The sequence below is a fragment of the Sitodiplosis mosellana genome, unplaced genomic scaffold, assembly GCF_009176505.1.
Source record: "Sitodiplosis mosellana isolate CC-2019 unplaced genomic scaffold, AAFC_SMos_1.0 Smas_scaffold_6165, whole genome shotgun sequence".
Lineage (NCBI taxonomy): Eukaryota > Metazoa > Arthropoda > Insecta > Diptera > Cecidomyiidae > Sitodiplosis > Sitodiplosis mosellana.
The window spans coordinates 1359483-1382077 of record NW_022601406.1 but is presented as its reverse complement, the minus strand read 5'-3'; the positions used below and the strand labels follow the sequence as shown (position 1 = coordinate 1382077).

At 37.1% G+C, this 22595-nt stretch overlaps 1 protein-coding gene across 9 annotated transcripts in view; it reads right to left on the bottom strand.

Annotated features, from left to right (window-relative positions):
• The window catches only part of LOC129574687 (matrix metalloproteinase-2-like), an 80129-nt gene extending 60259 nt beyond the window's left edge, over nt 1–19870 (bottom strand). Inside the window, exons 1-3 of one of the 9 annotated variants that reach the window (XM_055457043.1) lie at nt 18670–18764; nt 17337–17676; nt 16433–17218 (exon numbers count right to left, since the gene is read on the bottom strand). In XM_055457043.1, the coding sequence (XP_055313018.1) occupies nt 16433–16561 (129 nt within the window). In that variant the 5' untranslated portion in view covers nt 16562–17218; nt 17337–17676; nt 18670–18764. Of the gene's footprint in view, nt 1–16432; nt 17219–17336; nt 18775–19697 lie in introns of those variants that run through there. The other 8 variants (XM_055457044.1, XM_055457045.1, XM_055457048.1 and 5 more) reach the window with 8 other exon arrangements.
• Between the last annotated feature and the right edge of the window lie 2725 nt (nt 19871–22595).

Genomic DNA, 22595 nt, shown 5'->3' with positions numbered 1-22595 from the left:
GAATGACGCCTACTTCAATTTCGATATCGATATGGTTCACTTCGACTAATAACAACACTTGATTTTCAATTTCAATTAACAAAATTCAAATCGACGCAGCATTGAGAATGATGCCGGAACAAAGCAGCTTCAGTTGCCTAATTCCAACAAAAAACTGCCATTCACTGTCGCCGTTCAAATCATCCGTTTTTAACAGACCCTTTATTAAAATGGGACACAAATTAGCTGCGTACATTCCCGCTCTGATTTCACTCCTATTGATTGATTTGATTCAAAAATACAAAAACTCTCTCAACATTCTTTTTTTTTTTAGCTTGCAAAGCTCAGTTCATGCAACCCGATTAATTTTTAAATACTTGATCCAATTTTATCACAGGCCTATTTTGTCGACTTTTCAACATTTCCAGAGTTACTTCAATTATTGAGCATCCTGCAAAGTTAACTAATCAAGTTACTGTTGTCGTCGTCGTTCTTCTTTTTTCAAATTAAATGAAATTTGCATTTGAAAGGATTAGTTTTTTTCCCTTCGAATTCTTAATACAAATTGAAACGGTTTTGGATGTAATGAAGAAAAAAACCGAAATTATGAAACGCCTATATTTAGATAGGATTCTCTCCGTCCTGAATCGATCATCCAGCACACCGAGTAAACTGAGCAATCCAGGAGTGATAATAGCATTGCTAAATTTTAATGGACTGCCTGCGGCAAAATGACGTTTTTGTGCAGCGAGCGAGCGAGCGAGCGATAGGGGAAGAGGGCAAAGAGCATCGACCAACATTATTTCGGCTCAATTAAAATTCTAATTTTCGGTGAATTCATTTTGAGGGAAAATAGCTTCGCTCTAAATCCACCCTGTAATGAAGTTAAAATGTCATCGGCAGCTTTAAATCGACATGTTTATTTTTATTTGGATTTTCGAAACACAACACACGACACATTTGTTCAATTCAACCATCATGCGTATGACGAATATCATATTTTCAGAAGAAGCACAACAAATCGCGTGCAGCATATGTTTTGGAGACATGCACATTGTACGAATATTGAATGTATCAACAGGGAAACGTACATTTAAAAATCGCTAGGATTTTTTTTTCCGAATTGGACAGCTGAATAGAGCGGGAGAGAAATGGAAGGTATGGGAAAAAAGAGAGAAAACATGAGGAAGAAGGGGAGAGAACGAGAGAGAAAATGTGAGATAATGTGAGGAATAGCAAGAGCAATCCAGTCGTTTATATCACCTCATAAAAATACACAGCGGCTAAAATCGAAAGTTGTTGATGTTAGCACAGTTTATCATCGCGATTAATCATCTGGCGGGAAAATAGCAACAGAAATTCAATAAAAATTCGCTACAAAACATATTTCTCTTTCACACAACTATCAACATGTAACCTACTCAACATTTGGATTTACATTTTCGGACGAAGAAAAAAAAACGCGCTAGTGAATAAATAACATAAAATATTATCGTGTCTGACAGAACAGTGTTTTTTGCATAAAATCTGGCATGAACAGGCTTTAATTTATACGAAGCCAAAATTGTTTGTAATAATAGTTGAAAATGCATGTCATTTCATATAGGTGCGTTGGTGTTTTGACTTCGAAATCCATCAAAATTGTAATTTAAATTGAACGAACTGCTTCTTTCAATTAAAACGAACCTTTAGTGAAGCTCCTTTGCTCACATTTCCAAATGAAATATGATGATATTCGATTAAGAGGTTTCACAAGCCGAGAATGAATTGGCGATGAAATATACATTTCAAATTGAAATGAAAACACAAGCAAATGATTAGAGTGGCCACCTTTTCTTCCCTACTATTCTGTTCACACAATCTGTGTCTCTCAGCAACTAAATGCAAATAGAGCAATCTGTTAACAACAAGGAAACGCCATTTCCGGCCGTATGGTTTCTAACAAAAATGTGTGCGTCGGTCACGATCGCAAACACAATTTGTTTGCCCTTTTCTGACTGAACAAGATGCAATGTCGACACACACACACACACACACACACACACACACACACACACACACACACTGAATGTATAACACACACCAAAGGAGCGAAGCAAAATGTTGATAGCCTACTTTGTGTTCAATTGTACACACAGAAAACCGTCAAGCAGCAGCAGCAGCAGCAGCCACGACGATTGCGATTGCATACGAATGCAGTGCACAAATAAACATCATGAAATCAGTCAATAAAGTATATAGATGTTGTTTCTTTTTCGTGTGAAATGTTTACATAGTTTCAAAAACAATTTCAACACAATCGAATGAAATCGTGTCTTTGGGAAATGAGAACCGCACCGCTTTTTTTCAGTGCTTCTGCAGTAGTAATGAAAAACGAATTCGTCCACGTTTTTTTTCTTCTTTGGTTACTGACAAGAGAAGACTGTAAAATGTGGCAGAATCTCGTAACCAGAATGAAAAACGAGTGGCAAATGATGTTGTCCATAGTTTTATCACCACTAAAATCATTAACAATTAGATTCCTGTTTTTTTTCTGTGTTCTCGCGCTTTGTTTGAGAATGATAAAACACAAAAACATGGTCTGAGATAATGGCACGACCATTTCTGTTTCCCTCGTTTTCCCACTTTCTCACTCTATCTCCCTCTTTCACTCTCTACACATGCATCCAACAATATACAGACGTAAATATGCAACACAAAAAAAAGGATATCCAAACAAACTTAATTAATGTTTTCTGCAAATTATGCATTTAGATTGTTGTTTGGTTTAATTTTGTTCCATGCTCTGCTTTTTTCTCTGTCTTTTTCTACTTCACTTTTCGCTCTTTCTATTCATATCATTTTTAAACGGTTTGCATCATCATCGTCGTCATTCGTTTTGTTCCTTTTGAAAATTTCTCCCACTGCGAACATTTTCCGTATTGTTAGTCGTGAGTCATTGCACTTGTGTTAATTATGCAAGACGTTTTCCATCGTTTTCTTTTCAATATTCGTGTGTATTCGCTGGGTTTTTACGAAATCACACACACAAACACACACACTAAATAAACAGATTATGAAATCCCAAGAAAACGGCTTCTTATTATCGCTTTGGAGTTTGGTTCTCGTAATGACCGCATGAAAATCATTTGGCTTTTTCGGGATAAATCCGATTTTCCCGTGTTACTGCTGCTGCTGCTGCTGCTGCTGCTGCTGCTTTTAGCAATAAAACAATGCATATTCATGAGCATGTATGCAATTTAAATGTTGCGAATAATGAAAAACTGGGAAGCAATTATGAGGAAAATGTGCAGCAGTGCAATGGCATCGGAGCAAACGAGAAGCGATATGTTTGTCTGTATAGAACGGCAGAAAATACCACCGAAAACCGAATTATAACATTCTTGCAGTTAGATGGCTGGTTGGCTGGCGCGCACACATTGCCCATAAACTGCTGCAGAAAATATATTGAGATAAACTTTTAAAGCAGCAGCTTCTTCAGCTCTGCACGGCTATTTGTGGTCATTTGTTCCACATCATAAAACTAAGTTTTCAGATATTCATACACCAGCCCAAAGTACGGGAAAAACTGCAACGAAATGTACACATGTACTAAACAACAAGGGATTCAGTTTTTGCTTATTCGCATTTGCCAGAAGAAGAAAGTTTTACACACAAAAAATTGGGTCATTTGACACCATATTAACACAACAAATCCGCGCGCGGCAATGAATAATATTCGTACATATTTTTCACTTCGAAATCACACATTGTGTGTGTGGGCATGTGTTTTACACTCGGCTACATTTTCTTTTGATTAATTTTTCAGCTATTAATTTCATCAAGCCCTTTTAATTCAATCATGTGCATTTACTTTTTTACCAAACGAGGGTGCATATTTTCGAGATCACATCTGTGCGCGCTTATTAAACTTTAGCAGCAGTTCCACGCTGTAGACAACGGAAGCCAGCAAATCAGTTGAATTTTCCATTCGCTTTGATTTTTCCATATTAAACAACAAATAGCATTGGTCGTGCCCTGTGATTTTCGAGCAAAATGGAAATTCGAACAAGATTTTGTGGCACATTTAAAGCTGTGTGTGTGCAAATACCCAGAGAGAGAGAGAGAGACGCATATGGCATCTTGTTTACTCCGGTTCGCACATATGAGTAGGCCACATATGAGTAGGCTTGAAAATTAAACCGAACATATGAGAATATATCTCAACATTTTATAAACAAAAACATGATCAACGGTATCGAAGCGGTTAAATCGATAGACAACAGGTTTGATACACATTTCGGTGTTCATTAAACTCTATAACCGATTGTGCGTTGATTTGATTTAATTCGGAAACGATTCATACAAAGAGTGTATATTTTCAGTTGAAAAATTAATCGATGGAACTATGAACTAAACTTACGGAAAGCATGTTCTACAGATGAAACAAAAGAATGCTGTTCTTCAAATTGTTTAGTCTAAACAAACACACATCATCGCTAATCGTCAGTATTCCAGTGTGTAAAATGTGTGCCTACTTCATGTTTTATCATGCATATAATAAAAAATCGTGTGGATTTTTCACGAAATCACGTTCCAAATGTATATTCATTTGGCCGATATTTTTTGGATAAGAATAAAAAAAAAACTGTATGACGTTTGGCCTCGGAGAAATATTTTTCGTGCATTTTAAACAAATCCGAGAAACGTGAGATGTATCGTTAAACATTGGCTTTTTTTGCTGCATATAAAATTATCGACTTTTTCCAATGTTCTCTGAAACATCGAAATTTTGAAAGTTGTGTATCATTGGAATTTATCATTGAGAGTCATATGCTATTGAAAAGTCCACAAAGCATCACTTATGAATCACAAATTGTGATACAGAACAAAAAAAAACTGCTATCGATTTCGGTACATTGGAATTATATATCAATCAGAAGAAGAAGTTCAAATTCAGAGAAGCGGCACAACGGATCAATAGATTTTGTTGCTTATTTTATGAAGCTTGTGAGTGCAGCAGCCTATTTCACCAAATGTTTTCATGAAAAGTTTTCATGAGATTTTCCCCTCAAGTTTTTTTGGTCAAACAAATATATCTAAATGTAGCAATGAGAAAATCTCAATAGAAACGTGAAAATATTCTCATTTTTTGACATTATTCTGAGCGCAAATTTTAAATTTTCATTTATTTTTGAGCCAACCATGATGTGATCTCACATTTTTGTGAAAAAATCTCGAAATTTCAAGTTGGCGCCCAAAATATTGTCAAAAAATGAGAATATTTTCAAGTTTTTATTGAGATTTTCTCATTGCTACATTTAGATATATTTGTTTGACCAAAAAAACTTGAGGAGAAAATCTCATGAAAACTTTTCATGAAAACATTCGGTGAAATAGGCTACAGGACCTACACTGCAGGTATTGGAAAAAGACACACTGATGTTAAATGCACAAGAAAACCGATTGATCGCTTATCGATTCGAATGTGGGCCACGAGGTTCATTGCTTCTCACTTCGACGATTTTCGTCTATTTGTGTAAGGATTTTGCCACTCAGTTCATTTCTGCGTACAATTAAAGGCATACTCTAGGCATTTTTATCGGGTTGTGTGGAAGAGAAAGAGAGGTTATGAAAAAAAGCAACCGGTGGCGTGCAAAGCATGAGGCATTTTTTGAGGGCGGCCGAATAGAACACCTTTTTTGCTCTTCAGAAAAATGTTTGGGGCGGCATGTTTGCTTTGCACGCCGCCGAAAGCAGCAAAGATGCAGTTTTGTGGAACAAAATCAAAACAGTTGCTTTGCCATATTAATCGTCGTTGATTTGTTGTTGAAATTTAATTGCAATTTCAATTTCCATATGTTGAATTTGAAGATTAGCAACATTCTGAAATCATTTTTTTTACAAGCGTCGACGACAACGACTTGAATTGTCGTTAATTGTTGCGTGTGTCGTTGCCATTTCATTTGACATGACTCAGAATTCACAACATTTTACAGAACTGTACGCTTTAATTAAATTAAATAAAAATTGTTCTTCATATACGTTGTGTATGTGTGTGTGTGTGTGCGCGCGGGCGCTCAAAGTTCGAATTTGGTGTGTTGTTTTACTTTCGTTCTCGTTTTCATACCATGCTCTAACTATTTCGTTGACCTTCGTAAAAAATCATTTCAATGACTAAAACGAAAAAAATTCATGTCAAACACATGAATACGCAATTAGTGCTAAGTGAAACGGAGAACAGTACGAACGGACGGGGTTCCAAGCGCAAATATCGTACTTTTTTCTCTTTCTTCTTCTGCTTTTTGCCGCGAATACGGATTCAACGCGGATCGAATTCATTATTTTGTAAACGATTTTAATGAATCTACTCCACATTTTTTTTGCTTTTTTTTCTCAAGAAAAACCTCGCGCGTAAGGAGATCTTCACTGATAATTATTTTACACATAGAGAGTAAATTGATTGCATCTATGTATCAATTTTATTCAGAAATATCAAGTTGAAGCATGAGAATGCGGCACGAACTCACTCTCGGGAATTAAATGATCAATTAAGCGCGAATATAATATGAGCGCATGTGTTGTGCGTGCAATGAGTAGAGAGAAATAACTCTTCTACGGCATTTGCTTGAATTACAATCAAAACTGATTTTGTAATGAGCATGATGATGATGATTTTTGGGTGAAATTGTTTTACCGACTATTAAAAGCACTAATTGATGGTATTAATTAAGGAGCTGCCAAACTCGAATTCACTCCAAACGCATGAAATATAATTCCACGTAGGCTGTGACACTGATTAACACTGCTTCCCATTTACATGATTCCGCACTCTCGTGACCGATGCGAATGAACGAGAGAGAGAGAGAGAGAGAGAGAGAGAGAGAGAGAGAGAGAAAGAGAGAGAGAGAGAGCTTTCGCTTACGCTCAGACATGTTGATCTCATTAAAATTGTGGAAAAACGTCACTGTCCTTGCAGCTATTATCGAGGCGTGATGATTAGAATGAAGCCTCTGCAGTCGAAACCCCTGTGTGATGCCAAGAAATTCTTGGAATGAAATCATTGGAATAATGTGCATTCTGAAGGATGGCTATACGATGATCCCACAATGATCCCACAATGATCGTAATTGGTACTTTTGTGCATGCACAATACACACCCTCTATTAATTCACATAAAATATTATATCGAATATTATTCGAAAACAAAATACTGTTACGAACGTACATTTGCCACTTGGAAAAATCCGTTGAAATACATAATGAGATTTGTCCGAAAATTTTATTTTCGATTGTTCTATTTTTCTTCCTTAGTGACGTGTAGGTGTTGGCTAATTTTTTGGAATTTGCCATTCAACGGAAAAATACAGAAATTCATGGATTATTCACAAAATATCGTCCAGACAACATTTCCTAATCTACATCTAATCATCATATTTTGCACAAACAATAATAATACTCTTCATTCGATGAGTCCCAAGGTTATTGTTGTGGCCAATTTCTTTATATAGAAAGAAATTCATTTATAAATGAATACGATATCATTTAGGCTCATTTGAACCACCACTTGAAGAGGAAATTGCACAACACTGAAAGAGCGACAGATAGCTCAGAATCAGTTTGCAAATGAAGCCGACATTGTTTTTCAATATTAGATGATATAGAAGTGATTTACTTGAATTCGCAACGCTCTCGAATGCTTGTTAAAAACATTTAAATAAATTGCAATGGCGATGTAAAACAACAACATGCCTTGAGATTTAGAATGTTTTTAACAGATGTATCGAAACGAAGAAGGTTTTCACGTGATACAATGTGAGCTTTTTCCCTTTAATTCGATCAAATGGTGTTGGTTTAGATTATCATATTATTTATAACAAATCATTGCAAATGCCAAGTGTAAGCTCACGTATGGGATTTGGATGTAAAGTGGATTTTAGAAGAAACAACAATCTTGAACTTTCTAAATTCGTTTGATTCGGTGCTCAAGGTAAGTAGATTTGCATTAAACGGTGCATACAATTCCTTGTGAAGCAGTTTTTTTTTGTGTGTTTGTTATTTTTCGAGTAGAGGTTTTGTTCTTAGAAAATTTATAAACATTCGGTGGGTTCTTTATTCCAATCGGTGGGTTTTTTTTAGTCCAGGACGGCAAATGAGGCTTAAATGTGTGTTAACCATTTTGAAACAGGCGGAAAGAATATAGTCACATTGCATTGAGATGTGGGACTGATCTAGAATCTGAAGTGTGACTTCGTCAAAATTTATTGCCTCATCGTATTCGTATTTGCCATTAGTGTCGAAAATCAATTTAACAGCGAATGCAATCTCACAACCGTAACGCAATTGTCTGCCAATCGACGACATCTCTCTCTCTCTCTCTCAAGATTGATTCATTCTGCAAAGAACATTTTCGTCTTTCCATCCAACTTTCCTTTTTCTCATTTTCTTCGTTCCTGTTGCTCTTCGCTCACATCCACTCCAACGCGAGCTTTTCCATATTTATTTTTTCTTCTCTTCACTTTGTTTTTCACATTCCATAAGAGAAACTTTACGCGAGAAAGTGTTGGTTTTTCATCGCGAGCGACTTTTAATTATCTTGGAGCTTAGTTTTAATAAAGTTTCATTAAACGTCACCGAGTGCACGGTGTGTAATTTATAGCCGGAAAAATTGTACAAGGTTTATTGATTACTGAAAGATAAACGTAATAAGCCAAGCGCTTGAGGTGAATGCTATACCGAAATAGCGAATGGAAAAATGACGACGACAACGACGAAGAGAGTGAATGAGAGAAAGAGAGAGAGAGAGAGAATTCGATTCTCGTTTCAATTCCGCTCAAATGCTATCAAAAGACATTGATTAATTGTTTTGATGGCAAAAATGTCGTAAACCATTCGCACGGTACTGGTGGTTGCTGTCTTTTTTTTCGCTTGTTAAAGAATCGATTCGACTAAATTATTTACACACTTACTGACCGCACAACATACGCATTAATCAACTCCAAATGATTTTCCTTTAGTCAGTGCTGAATTAGGCCCTGGTAATGGTGTGCACCACACCGCTGCCACTGGAAAATCGATTTTTATTCCATCCATATAAATCAAAAGGATAATTTTTAATTCAGTTGTTTGTTTCAATAAATAATCTTTAATTCAGTTGTTACAGTTGTACAACAAAAAAATAAAATAAAAATTTGAACAAAAATGAGCAATAAAACAAAAATATTCCATTTAACCCGGTGCTAAAATGTAAAGCTGTTGTAAAAAAAGAGACACAGATCAGCGGCATTTCTGCTCTGCCATATTTATGTTTAATCAGTGAAAATGAAAAAGTAACATATGATTGAAAGAGACCTCCCGATAGCCCGATAATAACAAAAATATGATTATTCTGTATGCCGTATGCAAAAATGGTTCATTGATCATCAATTCATTGACCTGCAAAGATATTCGTGACATGAAGCGATATACACAATGAAGCCTGGCAGAGAGAGAGATAGAGAGAGAGAGAGAGAGAGTGCTCATACAATCAAATATTCGTTCGCTTGCCTGCCAATGCAATCGAATATTTTGTATTATGAATAGTCGTTTCAGAGAGCTGATGGAATCGCGGACGTATAAAATCCATTGTGGATGAGCGGCATATATAGGCAACAGTGAAAATAAAAATAAAAATTTGCGCGTAATCAATCGTCAAAGTGATGATGAAAAAAAGAACGTACACACACACAACCACACAAACACACACCGACACTTGCGCTATGTATTCGAAGCAGCAAAAATATAATAATTATTAAATTGAATTGATGACTGATTCGCTATTGTTACTTCATATATATATATATATATATATTCATGATTGCATGGCTATGTATTACGATAATTATGAATGTTGCAATGGTGCGGCAATGGCAGGCGCAGATGAATAGCGAGGGGTCAGCTTACAAGTATGTGGATTGTGGAATGAATTGCAAGATTATAAGCCGTGGAGTTTCTTTTCGGGATAAATCTAACAAATGAACTTCGTTTGTGCAGTGGCACTCGAAAAAAGAACGCCGACGAATCGAGAAAGAGAGTGAGAGAGAGAGAGAGAGTCGCGGCCACAAATCTCGTTCTGCAATTGATTATCAATATTACCCTTTTTCCGCCTTGTTTTGCCTCGCTAACGCGGCAGCCAGTAATCATATCAGAGCTAAACATTAAATCAAATTGAAAGTCCATGTGGCGCCATCAGAACCAAACGGAAATACATTCTAATTTTCTTCATATATTTTTTCTCTCTCTCCCTCTCTCTCGGTGTGTATCTCTATCTCTCGCATCCTTGCAATTCATTTCTGTCCAATTGCAAAAAGGAAAAAAAGTAGAATTTCAAATAAATCATTTCTTTATGGCGCGCCAACGACCATATACGATACTTTTTTTTTACATTAATTCACAAATTCATTCGTCTATTATGAAATAATTTAATTCTTCTATTTTGTGCAGTGGTCTTTTTTCTTGTACTTTTGTTGCTGATTCTAAAGCGTTCTTCATTTAAATAATCTGTTGAATGAGTGTTCTTTTTTTTCGGAGTGCAAAGAGAGAGAGAGAAAAGTTAATTATTATTGCTGCGACTAAATTGAACGTAACAAAATTGTGTGTGCTTTGGGTTTTTCTTTTTTTTTCTCCTTTCTTTTCCACACGCTCTTCAAACACAATTCGAGTTTGATCAAGAACCACTACAATGTTGGATAATTGTGTCATTTCGATGTACTACGGCAAACATTACCCAACGACATTTCCAAGTTGAATGTTCGACTGGTTTGAAGAGGCAATGAGAAAATGCACAAAGAAAACCATTTTCATCTTTAACAGCGGGAATGAATGACTCGGAAAATGAAGAGACACGAGAACGAGTGAGAGTGAGATAGCAAGAAGAGAACGAGCGAAGGAGAGGGAGTGAAATAGAGAGCGAGAGCCAGCGAAGAAATGAAAAACAAAATGTGAACAGAGTGAAACCAAAAAACGGGAGCAAAAAAACGAGAAACAATAAGAATTTCGATGTGCATTAGCCGAACAGCGAACGATGCACAAGTGAATAAAAACATTAGCGGCAGCCATAAAGTAAACACACACACACATAGAGAGAGAAAACTGAAACAGTTCAGTTTATTTACGTGTTTTTTTTTCCTCTCTCGTCTTTCCCGTCGTTTTTCTATTCGATAACCATAATTCAACACTTCGATTAATGGTAAAAACAAGCAAATGCTCTGTGTTACTTCATAGTACATTCCCATATTTCGGAAGACATGCACTGCATCAAATGCAACTAGCGATAGAGCTAGAGACAGCGCAATTGTAACTCACTTGCAATGTTGAAGTGAAAAGGCAATAGAGATTAAGAGAAAGAGAGAGAGAGAGACAGTCAACGCCAGGCAAACACACAATGAATGGTGTGCTCAACTTCTCTTTCTCATTCTTCTTGAATATGCTGAAGGATGTCGGGTCGAGACGGTTTTATTTGCGTTTTTCGTTTTCCAAACCATTTTTTTTCGCCTTCTTTCTATTTCATTACTCTTCTCGTCGCTTATAAATAATATTATGATTTTGTGTCCAGACATTAGCTGCGTGCATTACAACCATAGTGGAAATGGGGAATGCGTGCAATTTTGTAATTTCTGGAAACTCGTTGAAAAACACACACACATGAAGAAGCGAATAAAAGTCAAAAGCGGTGGCTAAATATAAAGTGTCCATTTTGAGTCACGTGTGTCCAAACAATATGCGTCTTTGTGCATTCAAATGACTTTGATTTTCCGAGTACGATTTCTTTTTGTTCATTGTCTCATGCAATTTATTATGATACAGAGAAATTGGTGTATTGCAATTGGCTGAAACTCGGATACATTGGCATTTCGAATAAAATTTCAATCAAATTACTCTCGATCTCAAAGTTTAGTTGTGTGCACATTGGGCGTAATTGCTCAAGAATTTTCAATAATTACTTAATCGCTGTTAAAAGTATTTGTGGGTCTCTATGTGTAATCTAAAAACAAAAGAAATTTCGAGTTGTGAGAAAAAAAAGTGCACTACAAAAAAACCCATTAATTTTCGTTCATGCGTAATTACAAAGAGACAAAGAAACTAAGTAAGTGCATATTTTTTGTTTGCTGTCCTTTTTTTTTAAACAAAATTATTTTATGTCGTCAATTAACAACATTGCATTTGTTTGGATTAGAAAATGACCCGATAATGACAAACAAATTGTCGGTCACCGAATCCCGTTTTGCATTTGTCTCAATAGCGCGTAGTGAACGGGTCGCTTGCGCGCGCTACGTTATTATACAAAACGATTATTGATAGTGTGAAACGTGATCTTTTTGCCAATTATTATTATTTGCCAGTTTGGGATTGTGTTCTTTCGCGTCACACACACACACACACACACAGTCCGTTACGAGCGCACACGCACGCGCCCACACGCTCGCGCGAAATAATTTGCGCTCCACTTTTTCATAAATACACACAAAATCCGACAACTGCAACACGTGCACTTTCGACGTAATCACATTTGTCACCATATGCTCACATAGCGGCCCATGTATATACGTGTATATTTCGTATAGTTTTGGGTGCATTTATTAAATCACATTTCACAGCAACAACAATTACAATAGATTCCATTCAAATTCGAGAGTTTATTGTCAAGGACTGAAACTTAATGATTTCCACAACAACAGCAATAGAAAAAAAAATGAATGATTTCCGTAAGTCGTAATTTTTTTTTTTGAATGCCGTTATGATTTTTTTCCCTCTGAAAACCGTGTCTCTCTTTTTCGCTTGTCTGCTATTCGTCATCCAATTCGATTATTTGTTTTTTGTTACACATCGTTTGTGCGCACAATGCGCTCACCGCGTTTTTTTTTCTCGTGCGATTTTTTTTCACTTCGCTCTGTACAAATGTTTACATTTGTCTTAATCATTGTTTTGATATTATTATTTTTTGTGTAGGTTTGTTTATACATTGGAAACGACTTGGATTTTACACTGACGCAAACGAAATCCAATATTTGATTAGGCTGAGAGTGAGAGAAAGAGCTGTGTGGCTTAATGTTTATAACCTAATCAGAAAAAATTTAGATAAGAATTACAACGCATCGGATTAAAGTTTATGATTTTCGATCCAGGTGCAAAATCGTATACGCAGTATTTTCAAGTACGAAAATAAACACAGTGAAGGGAAAGAATAGAAGTGAAATGTGTCGTAAACAAGCCGAATACAGAAAACGAACGAAGAAAATGAGTCAAAGTGAAACGAACTCAGAAGTGAAAATGGAGCGAAAGAAAGAGATTGACATGAGTAAAGCCGATGCTTTTATTTTATTTTCTTCAACGCGTAATGTATTTATTGTGGTTGGCATTATCTTGAGCATTTATTTTTTTTAAAGAATGAATTATTATAGTTCAGGCGCTTTGATTAATTGAAAAAGTGAGTGGTTTGATTGAGAAATGCTTTATGCTGCGGAATCAATCAAAACACGACGCAGTGAATGTGAATTGGTAATGTGGTGTGCTTTGCGCACTGCAGTCAAGGCCGGTTTTTATGGTGTAGGATTTCATATTTGTGTCGTGTTGCCTTTTTTCTTTCTTTTCTCGAGTAGCCAAAGAAAGACTTTGAGTTGACTGTGTGTGTGTGTGTGTGTGTCGTAAAATTCACACAACACCATGGTGATGATATTGAAATGATATTTGCATACAATTCCAAGCATAATGAACGGCGTCCTTTTCGCCACTGTGACTAATTATTTGCGCCGATGTGAATATTCGCATTTACAGCTACATGAGCGTGACTTTGGCACGTGTTCTTTGTTCAATATGTACGTTGCTTCTTTCTCTATTTTTTTCTTCTGTGGTCGTTGTCGTCGTCTTCGGTTTCATGCAACACTGAACTTGGTTTCGTTTATTACGACTTGCATTTGGATTGATTTTTCTTTCTCGCCCATGTGTGTATGTATGGAAGAGCTCAGGACCTTTTCTTCTACACGATTGCTCATTTTTTTTATCGCTTTGCATTATACGTACGTATTTTGTTTTGCATTCTGTCATTCAAACGCTTGCAGCTTGTGTGTGTGTGTTTTTTGCACGTAAATACGTTTGATAGTTGCTAATCGCGTGTTGATTTCATTGTCTTCATTTCTTCGTTGCCGTCAGTCAGTCAGCGATGCGAAGCTGTTAATATTAATATTAGTCGAATTATGCTAATGGATTGAAAAAAGACGGATTTTTCGTTGTTGTTGTTGTTACTTTGAAATGTGACTTTTGTTGATTTGCGTTTAGAAAATGCAAATCTTTGAAGGAAGAAAAAAAAACGAGCAAATAAGGCCCCAAAGGGATATACAATTCTAGGAATCGAAGGAGAGACACGCAAATTCTTGCACACAGAGAAGAAAAAATATATACAAAATTGGCCTTTCATATAGAAAATATATGTTATTTTCCATGCAAAACAATACACATTCGAATGATACATCAGTCAGAGCTTATAATATATTTTCATTTGAACTGGGGAAGAGCCCATGATACTTGGATTAAAGGCAATGTGATTTGTCTTTGAACAAGAAAAGAAAAGAAAAAACGAACGAAATGATGATGAAGATGGTGAAGAACTGCCACATCATATTTATCATGATGAAGTGCATTGAGTCACTGTTCTGTACATTTGGACACAAAAAGGGAAGAATATTTCCGTAGTTGATGCGTTTTATCTTCATTGCAGTTGCTAATTTTAGAGTTAGTGTGTATTTGTCATTGTGCCATTTCTCTCTATCTCTCTCTATCTCCGTGTGTATGTAATCACGGGGGCAGAATGCGAGCAAAAGCCGAGTTCATTGAATATAATTAGCAGGCGGCACAACGACGACGATGATGACGTTGAAAGTGAAAACGATATTCTGGAAAACTACATAACGATTGAGCCTCGTAATTCAATGAATTAAATTCATTGAGTGAATGCACAGAAACGGTGCTAAAAAAAAAGACAACGAAATACGAAAATGAACCAACCGAAAACACAAAAAATCCACCGTAGCGTATGTGTGCGAGAGACAGAGAAAGTCAAGCGAAAAATGTACGTTTACAACGTTCCACCAAACGGAAATGTCGAATGACTCATTCGCGGCGGATTCATGCTTCTTTTTTCTTTAATACACACATTTCACGGTGTCGGAGCAGACGAGCCATGGAATTGTGATGAGTACGTTTCACACGTTTCGATTGTGTGTTGTTGTCGCTTGAATTGATTGTAACGGCATCTCTAGATGGATGGATTATGTGCTTATGAACATCAATTCATCATCATTTCTTAGCAGTGTCATACAGTCGGTTCGGTTACTTTACCGGATAATTTCGTTTGTAACAAATCCACCTTGTCCTGGATGATGCTCAATTGAACGTTGAACGAATGAATTGAAGGGGAAAAAAAGAGACGCTTTTTTATAAATGGGCCAAATATTATATTTTGTCGAATTCGCAGCAGGTTCATGACATTAACACACAATACAGTAGACGATATTTCGTCTTGTCGAATCGTGATTATTTTATCTATCTCTATACCTGACCACACACAGTGTGTAGCAGTGCTTAAAATTGTCCTTGACAGTTAAACACTCCAATTAAAATCGAAAATTCAAAATGCATGTGTCGTGCACTAATTGAATAATACGCGAGCATCGCGCGCGCAATTGCAATTGCAATTGTGCACGCGTGATGCTGAGAGATGCGCCACGATGTATATGAGAGATGGATGTTATATTCCAAACAATTTATATTTATTTAGCCATTAGATGTAAATGTCGGAATTAACTTTGAATTAAATAATAACAAAACACACTCACTCGGTGTGAATGTGTTTGGGTTCGTATTCCCGTGTGGAAATGAAATGACTAACAGTCATTCAGTTGTGTGTGATGGTACACAACTGAAACTGGCTAATTTGATTGAAATAAACTATTTTGTGTGGATATTAGTCTAGTCATTATTTCCATCAGTCAGATTAATTTGCGAAATTTTGACCAACAATGATTCATGATTAAAATTGACTACAGTTGTTCATTTCCGGATAATCAGTGATTATTAATCACTTTTTTTTAGTCAGCCACTAGTCAGTTAAAATGTCCCAAATTGATTGTCAATCAAAATATTTGCCACACGGGTTGCAGTAGCCGTAGCAGCGCACGAGCCGCGGTGCGTCAATAATGAATGCGATTTTAATTGGAGAATTCAATAAATATTCGCAATCTCGGGGATATATATGTATCTAAGTTCGTGAATTATTCACACGAAATGGATTCGGCCGATTTTGCCGTGTTTGTTTCTGTATTTTTTTTCGTTTCAATTTAGTTTTGGAAGCTAAATCAAATGAAAAGCAAAAGAAAAAAAAAGATTTATTTGGTCGAAAAAGAAATAAGAGCGATATAGAACATATCAATTGAATACTTACGACTTTATCACTGTACATGTCGATGGTTGGTTTTGATGTGGATTCCGGCAATCGTAGCACTATGACACATATGATTAATAATGATATTTTCACAAAATCTAACGCGATTAAATACTTTTGTAACGACATTTTGGCAGTGTTTGTTTTATCGGACAGGCGAGAGAAAAGAACAAATCAGTCTTAGTCACGAATTCATCAATTGTTATGACCGAATTGTGGTGTATTTTTTTCTTTCATTTGGAATGATTGGCCCGTTTCTTTTTCTTCTCCTTCTTCGTTTGGATTAACTAAAAACACTTATACACATGAAGTACACGCATGTATTTTGCCGTTTGATTCATCGGCCACAAACAAACAATAACAACGAAAAAAAAACGAAACGAAATTAATGGATATTCTATATGCATACCATCACAAAATAACCGGGCCATAGAACTCTATTTTCTCTATACGATATTCATAAGCAATTTGAATATATATGAGAAAAACAAAGAATAATAACACGCACACACATACACAATCTATGGAAAATATATGTATAATCCGAAAATGTCTTTCTCGGTCGCGGGCACCGAGAGTCAAATATTGACCACGCGCAGCACAATTTCCCCTTCGTCAATGCACACGGCTGCCGCCGCCGCCAAACAAAAACATTAATAATAACACCAACAAAAAAGGAACAGCACTTGGTCGTTGCTTCGTATATATTTATGACACTGAAAATAAGTCTTAAACGCTTTTCTCTCGCTGCATGCAATGAACTCTCGCATAAATTCACATGTTCAACTAAATATATAAAATATGAAAAAAAAGGAAACATTAAAAAAAATGAGCAAACAAAAATATTTTATCGATTTGTTCGTTGTTCGTTACTGTTGTCGTTATTGTGTAAAAATTCTTATACCACTTTGGGATTGAGTTTATTACAAAGCCAAGTCAACAACAGACACACCGAGAAAAACAAATGACCGCGTTAAATCGATGCACAAGTCTCAAATCACAAATAGTCACATTGATTCATGCCAAACGGATTTGGGTTGATTGATGGGTCAAGAACAAAGAGAATCGTTTGTTTAAAATCGCAGTTGAAAAATCATCGACTTGAGCTTACTTGCCTGCGTGCATGTGTGATCGACACAAAGATATTTTAATCACCAATAATCTATTTCGTATTTTTTTCTTCTGTTCGCGTTCCCAAACTAATTGCCTTTTTAAGTAGGTAGTCGATTTTTTCTGGTGTGGCTCTGGAATGAGGAATCAAGTCAATAAATCGGCTTTTCGATACGATGCGCGCGCGTTTCAAATTCTTGTGCATCTTTTATGTTGCCCCGTCAATCAAACATGAAAAAATGCGGTATTTTTATCGTTACATCGCTATTTCAACTAAACCGAATTGGATTTTTGCTCTCCACACTCGGTGAAATGATCGGCGTCGGGAAGACAGAGAGATGATCTTTTTGTTTTTGATGTCGGATGATTTGCAGTTTGGGGAGAAATGGTGAGAAGTGACGCATATTGTGTGAGCAAAATCATAAGCGCCCGGCAAATCGTTGTCGAATACCAAATAGACGAAAACAATGTAATTTGAGGTCGTTCATTGATGCCAACAAAAAAAAATCACACACCAAGAGTGAGAGAAATGACGACGACAGTTGGGATTTCACCAGTTTGCTACCACAGATCTTGAGCGCGTGTGTATGATTCACTTTCAATGGAGCGAGAGCGCTGCGCAGAGCAACGAGAAGGTGATTGGAATACCGAAGCGCGTCAACTTATTGACAAAATGAAAGAAAATCCCCCATTACTAATAACCAGTAGCAACGGTGACGACGTCGTCGGCGGCACCGTTAACCGTTTTTAACAATTCAAATAGAACGATTGAATTCGAAACATCGTTAAAAACCATCCATTGAGTTATTCAAAACAAAACTGCCGTGCATGTTTTTTTTCTCGCGATTTCACTCAGCTCTTTTTTCTCCCTCTCTTTAATTGATTTCCTTGTAAATAATCGAATTTCACTGCCGTACTACAGTATATAAATATAAACAATTCCAGCTTTCACTCGGTGTGGCGCAAAACAGGAGGCAAACGGCAGACAGAACATGAAAAACGATGTGAACGAACAGCAAAAAAAAAGAATCCCAGTAGTGAATCAGAATTCTAATTCTAGTTCAGCGCTTGGGCGTGCGATGCGATTGTTGGAACAGAACCGAACAGAACAGAAAAAAAAGTCTTACTCTTTTGAAAAGCGAAAATACACAGAGCAACCGGAGAGACACAGAGCCTAGAGAGAGCAATTGTATCGGTTTCGTTCGCTACAAACGTATTATGTATACTAAAGCTGGTCAGCTGAAACGTTTTAAAATGAATGTCGACACAGACAGCGAGCGAGCGAGCGAGCGAGAGACAGAGATAGATTTGACAACTATCAACGTTGTGTGATCTGGAACGAAAGGCGACGAATAGAGACAGAATTTGATAGAAGAAAGAAAAAAACATAACAACAACGTGCAATGAACACTATCAAAATGCACACAATTTCTTTGTTGTCACTAAACACACGCCGCACACTTTTATTGTTGCAACAACTGTTCTCGTGGGCAAATGTTTTTGTTGTTGACGTTACCGTTAATTCAAATGCACACACACGCACACTGCAATACTGCCCATTTTTTTTGTCTATTTACTGGAATTATATGGGACGTATGGATATCACACATATTCTTCTCACTGTTGACGTCTCTACATTTTTTTTCGGTTAAATCCGGGTTCGTGCTCTGCATAGCCGCCACCATCATCAATGTTTCAACCATATCAAACGAAATGAAACGATAACGCGATTTTTTTTTGGAATTTACGCCTAATAGCTGAACTTTGCACTGAGACGAATCAGTACGAATCACAGCAAACGCGACGACAGTGCATCAATCGTGCACAATACCAAAATTCATCTCTATTAATCGTATTGATAAACAGTTCGATGTTTTTGACCGTCCTCGACCAACAACAACCACAACAACATTCGAAACGAGACATGTTTTTATCTCTCTGAGCGTCTATCGGTGATAAAACGGCATGTAAAATCTCACTGACTGCCCTGTTCCCCCCCCCCCCCTTTCTTTGACCGAAAATCCACGAAAAGAGGGCAGCTTTATCAAAATTAATGAATTAAAACCAAACCAAACGAAAACTGAGTCAAAAACAACGGAGGAACAACCGAAAAAAAAAATCAGCAACAACGAGAGTAACAACAACACACAACAACCGTAAAAACCGCGTACACATCACGCACAAAACACAACAATCCGCCTAGCAAAGGCGATTTAAAATAAAACGTGAAGAGCCGTAGCATTATTCAGTTCCATTCCGAAATGAACGGAACGGAGTAGCGGCAAAAAATGTGCGTGATATTTGTGTTCAGCACACATGTAGAACTGTAGTGTGTATTGCCTTGTGAGTATCGCCGTTTGCTATGGACGAACTCTAATGGGTTTTGTTGTTGAGTCTTTTTTTGTTTCTTTCTTTTTTCGGTATTCGTCGTCGTCGTTGTTGTTGTTGTTGCTGCTGCTTTCCTTTGATTGTGTATCGTGATGGTGTTGTTGTTTTTGTACTGTGTATGATGTTCCGTATATGGCTGAGAAGTGCATCATATTAGTGCAATGTAGAGAAAAAAAAGACCGTGTGTTGTGCTTGGATTTCGACTATACTCATACGCACTCACTCATATATTTCACATACATACACACATGTGTGTCGCCTCAACGCTACACAACTACACGCGTTGACAATCAACAAAACAAAGGCACACAACGCCGTACCGCGCTCAAACCATCATCGAACTACAGCGAATACAGCCGAACAGAACAGAACAGAAAAGAAAAGAATAGTAGATATACAATGCCAAGGAGCAGCAATGAAACTGATCGGAATAAATTCATGTGTATTCTTTTGGTGTTATGACAAAAAAGCAGCAGCAGCAAAGGCATTGGCAGCGACAACGACGGCGGCGGCGGTGGTGGCTGTAAAATCAACTCGCTGGGCGACGTCATGAAGGCCCGTCACCATATATTCATTTATATATTTATAGGACGGATGTTCCATCTCTGTTGCGCCTTTGCCGGCTAACAATCAACATTCAACTGCATCTCATGCGAAGAGACAAAGGAAACGCGCAACCGAAAAATCGTTTTCGATGACAACAACAACAACGACAACGACGACGATTCCAGTTCATTGTTCATTCACTTTCCGTTTACTTCATATTCCATACCACACACAATGGCACGCATTGCACATACATTCTCTCGATCTGTCTCTGTATGTATAAAGTGCACACTAAACCAAATATAAGAGAGTGAACAGAAAAAAAAACAGAATCGCGAGATCGTACCCGCTAAACACCATAGAGAATGAGCCTCCTAGAACAATACGGCAAACAATCCAAAAATAAAAAAAAGGAAAGACATTTTTTTTCTTCAAAAAAGTTGCATATTAAAACCGATTTTTCTCTCTATCCAAGGAGAGGATGAGAGCGAGAGACTGAAAAATGCGCTCACAACTACTAGCAGGCATACGCACGACGGCGGCAGCACCAGTGGATAAATAACCAATAAGGCACACACCATCTACAAGTGTACAATGTACATGGCACATTGCGTCGACTACGCCTGATGTGCCTACTTCTCTATCTCATTTCCGCTTTAACGTTATATTTGTGTAATATGTATGCTGATGGTGTATATGCATTTGATGGTTCGATGGTTTTTTTCTCTCTCACTAAAAGAGTTCTTGTTTTTTTTTATGTTTTTGCTGTGGCCTTTTTCCAATCGGAATCAGGCTGACGAACGACCGACCGACCGACCGAAAAAGTCATGAGTAATACCAACCAGTCTCGGTAGCCGTTTAGATGCCCGATCCATTCAATCGGATGTTTGCGTGTATGTACGAACACCGAACCCAGCAGCAGAAGCAGCAGCAGCAAAAAACATTTGTTGGACTGGCCTTCTTGGAAATTGGCATTGCATTTTAAATGGTCTTTGTGTCCTCTTAACATTGCGTGACGCAGTGTTATTCGTTGTTGCTCCCCAATAATGCATTCGTAAATAAAAGGGAATTGTGTGTTGTTTGCAGTTGCAAGAGCGCACGTAGGACGACAACGCACAGCAAGACCAAACCATTTGACTACTGAATCGATCGCAAGTATGAAACGGCTTCTTTTATGCTCGTTCATTTTCTCTCTTTCAAACTCAAATCGGACACACGGGAAAAATCCAACGAAATATGGTAAATAGTCGAATGTTACGTGTTCGTATTGTGATTAATATTTTTACGTGTTTCTCTCGAATGGAGAAATGTATGCTTATTCTGATCAAATCACATAATTAATAAGAACCAAATTTCCATTTCAATACCACAAGAAAAGAAACAGACAATGACAGTTTTCGTTTGTGTATTTGTTCAAGATGTTTTCAATTATATATTTAGAATCGAATAGATATGGATCTGTAACTCTATTGAATTTCGAATGAAAAATGGGACTTGGAATGGGTTGAGACATGCATTTCGATGAAATTGAAGTGATTTAAACGAGAATAGTCAAATGAAAATTTAAATGAAAGAAACATAGTTGGAATTTCTTTTGTCGTTTTTAAGCTATTTGCATTTTGGTTTTGTTGAAATTTGGTTTTGGACTTTCTTTTACTTTGGAAGAATTCTTTCAATTTTCTATAGGATTTCCACCAAGTCTCACACAGTCATCATTTTCACAGGAAAAAAAATCCCGAAAAAATCGACCTCAATCCAAGCTAAGCAGAGCCGATGTTGCATTAGTCAGCTGAAATCGACAGTTAGGCGCCGTTATCACATGAAATTCGCATGTGTGCAGTGAAAATGCGTCAGGCGCCCACACATCTATCCAGCAAGATTAAAAGAGCACACAGTTTATTCAGTATGTACAGCATACGCAACGCGTTTCGCTGTGTGCATTCGCCCGATCCACACCACAGCACGCGATATAATCATAATCTACATCGATAGATCATTTACTGACTCTCACTCAGTGTGTCTCTATCTTTCTCTCTTTCACTCTCTCTCTCTCTCTCTCTCTCTCTCTCTCTCTCTCTCTCTCTCCTATATATATATGATACACCTCTCTCACCATGCC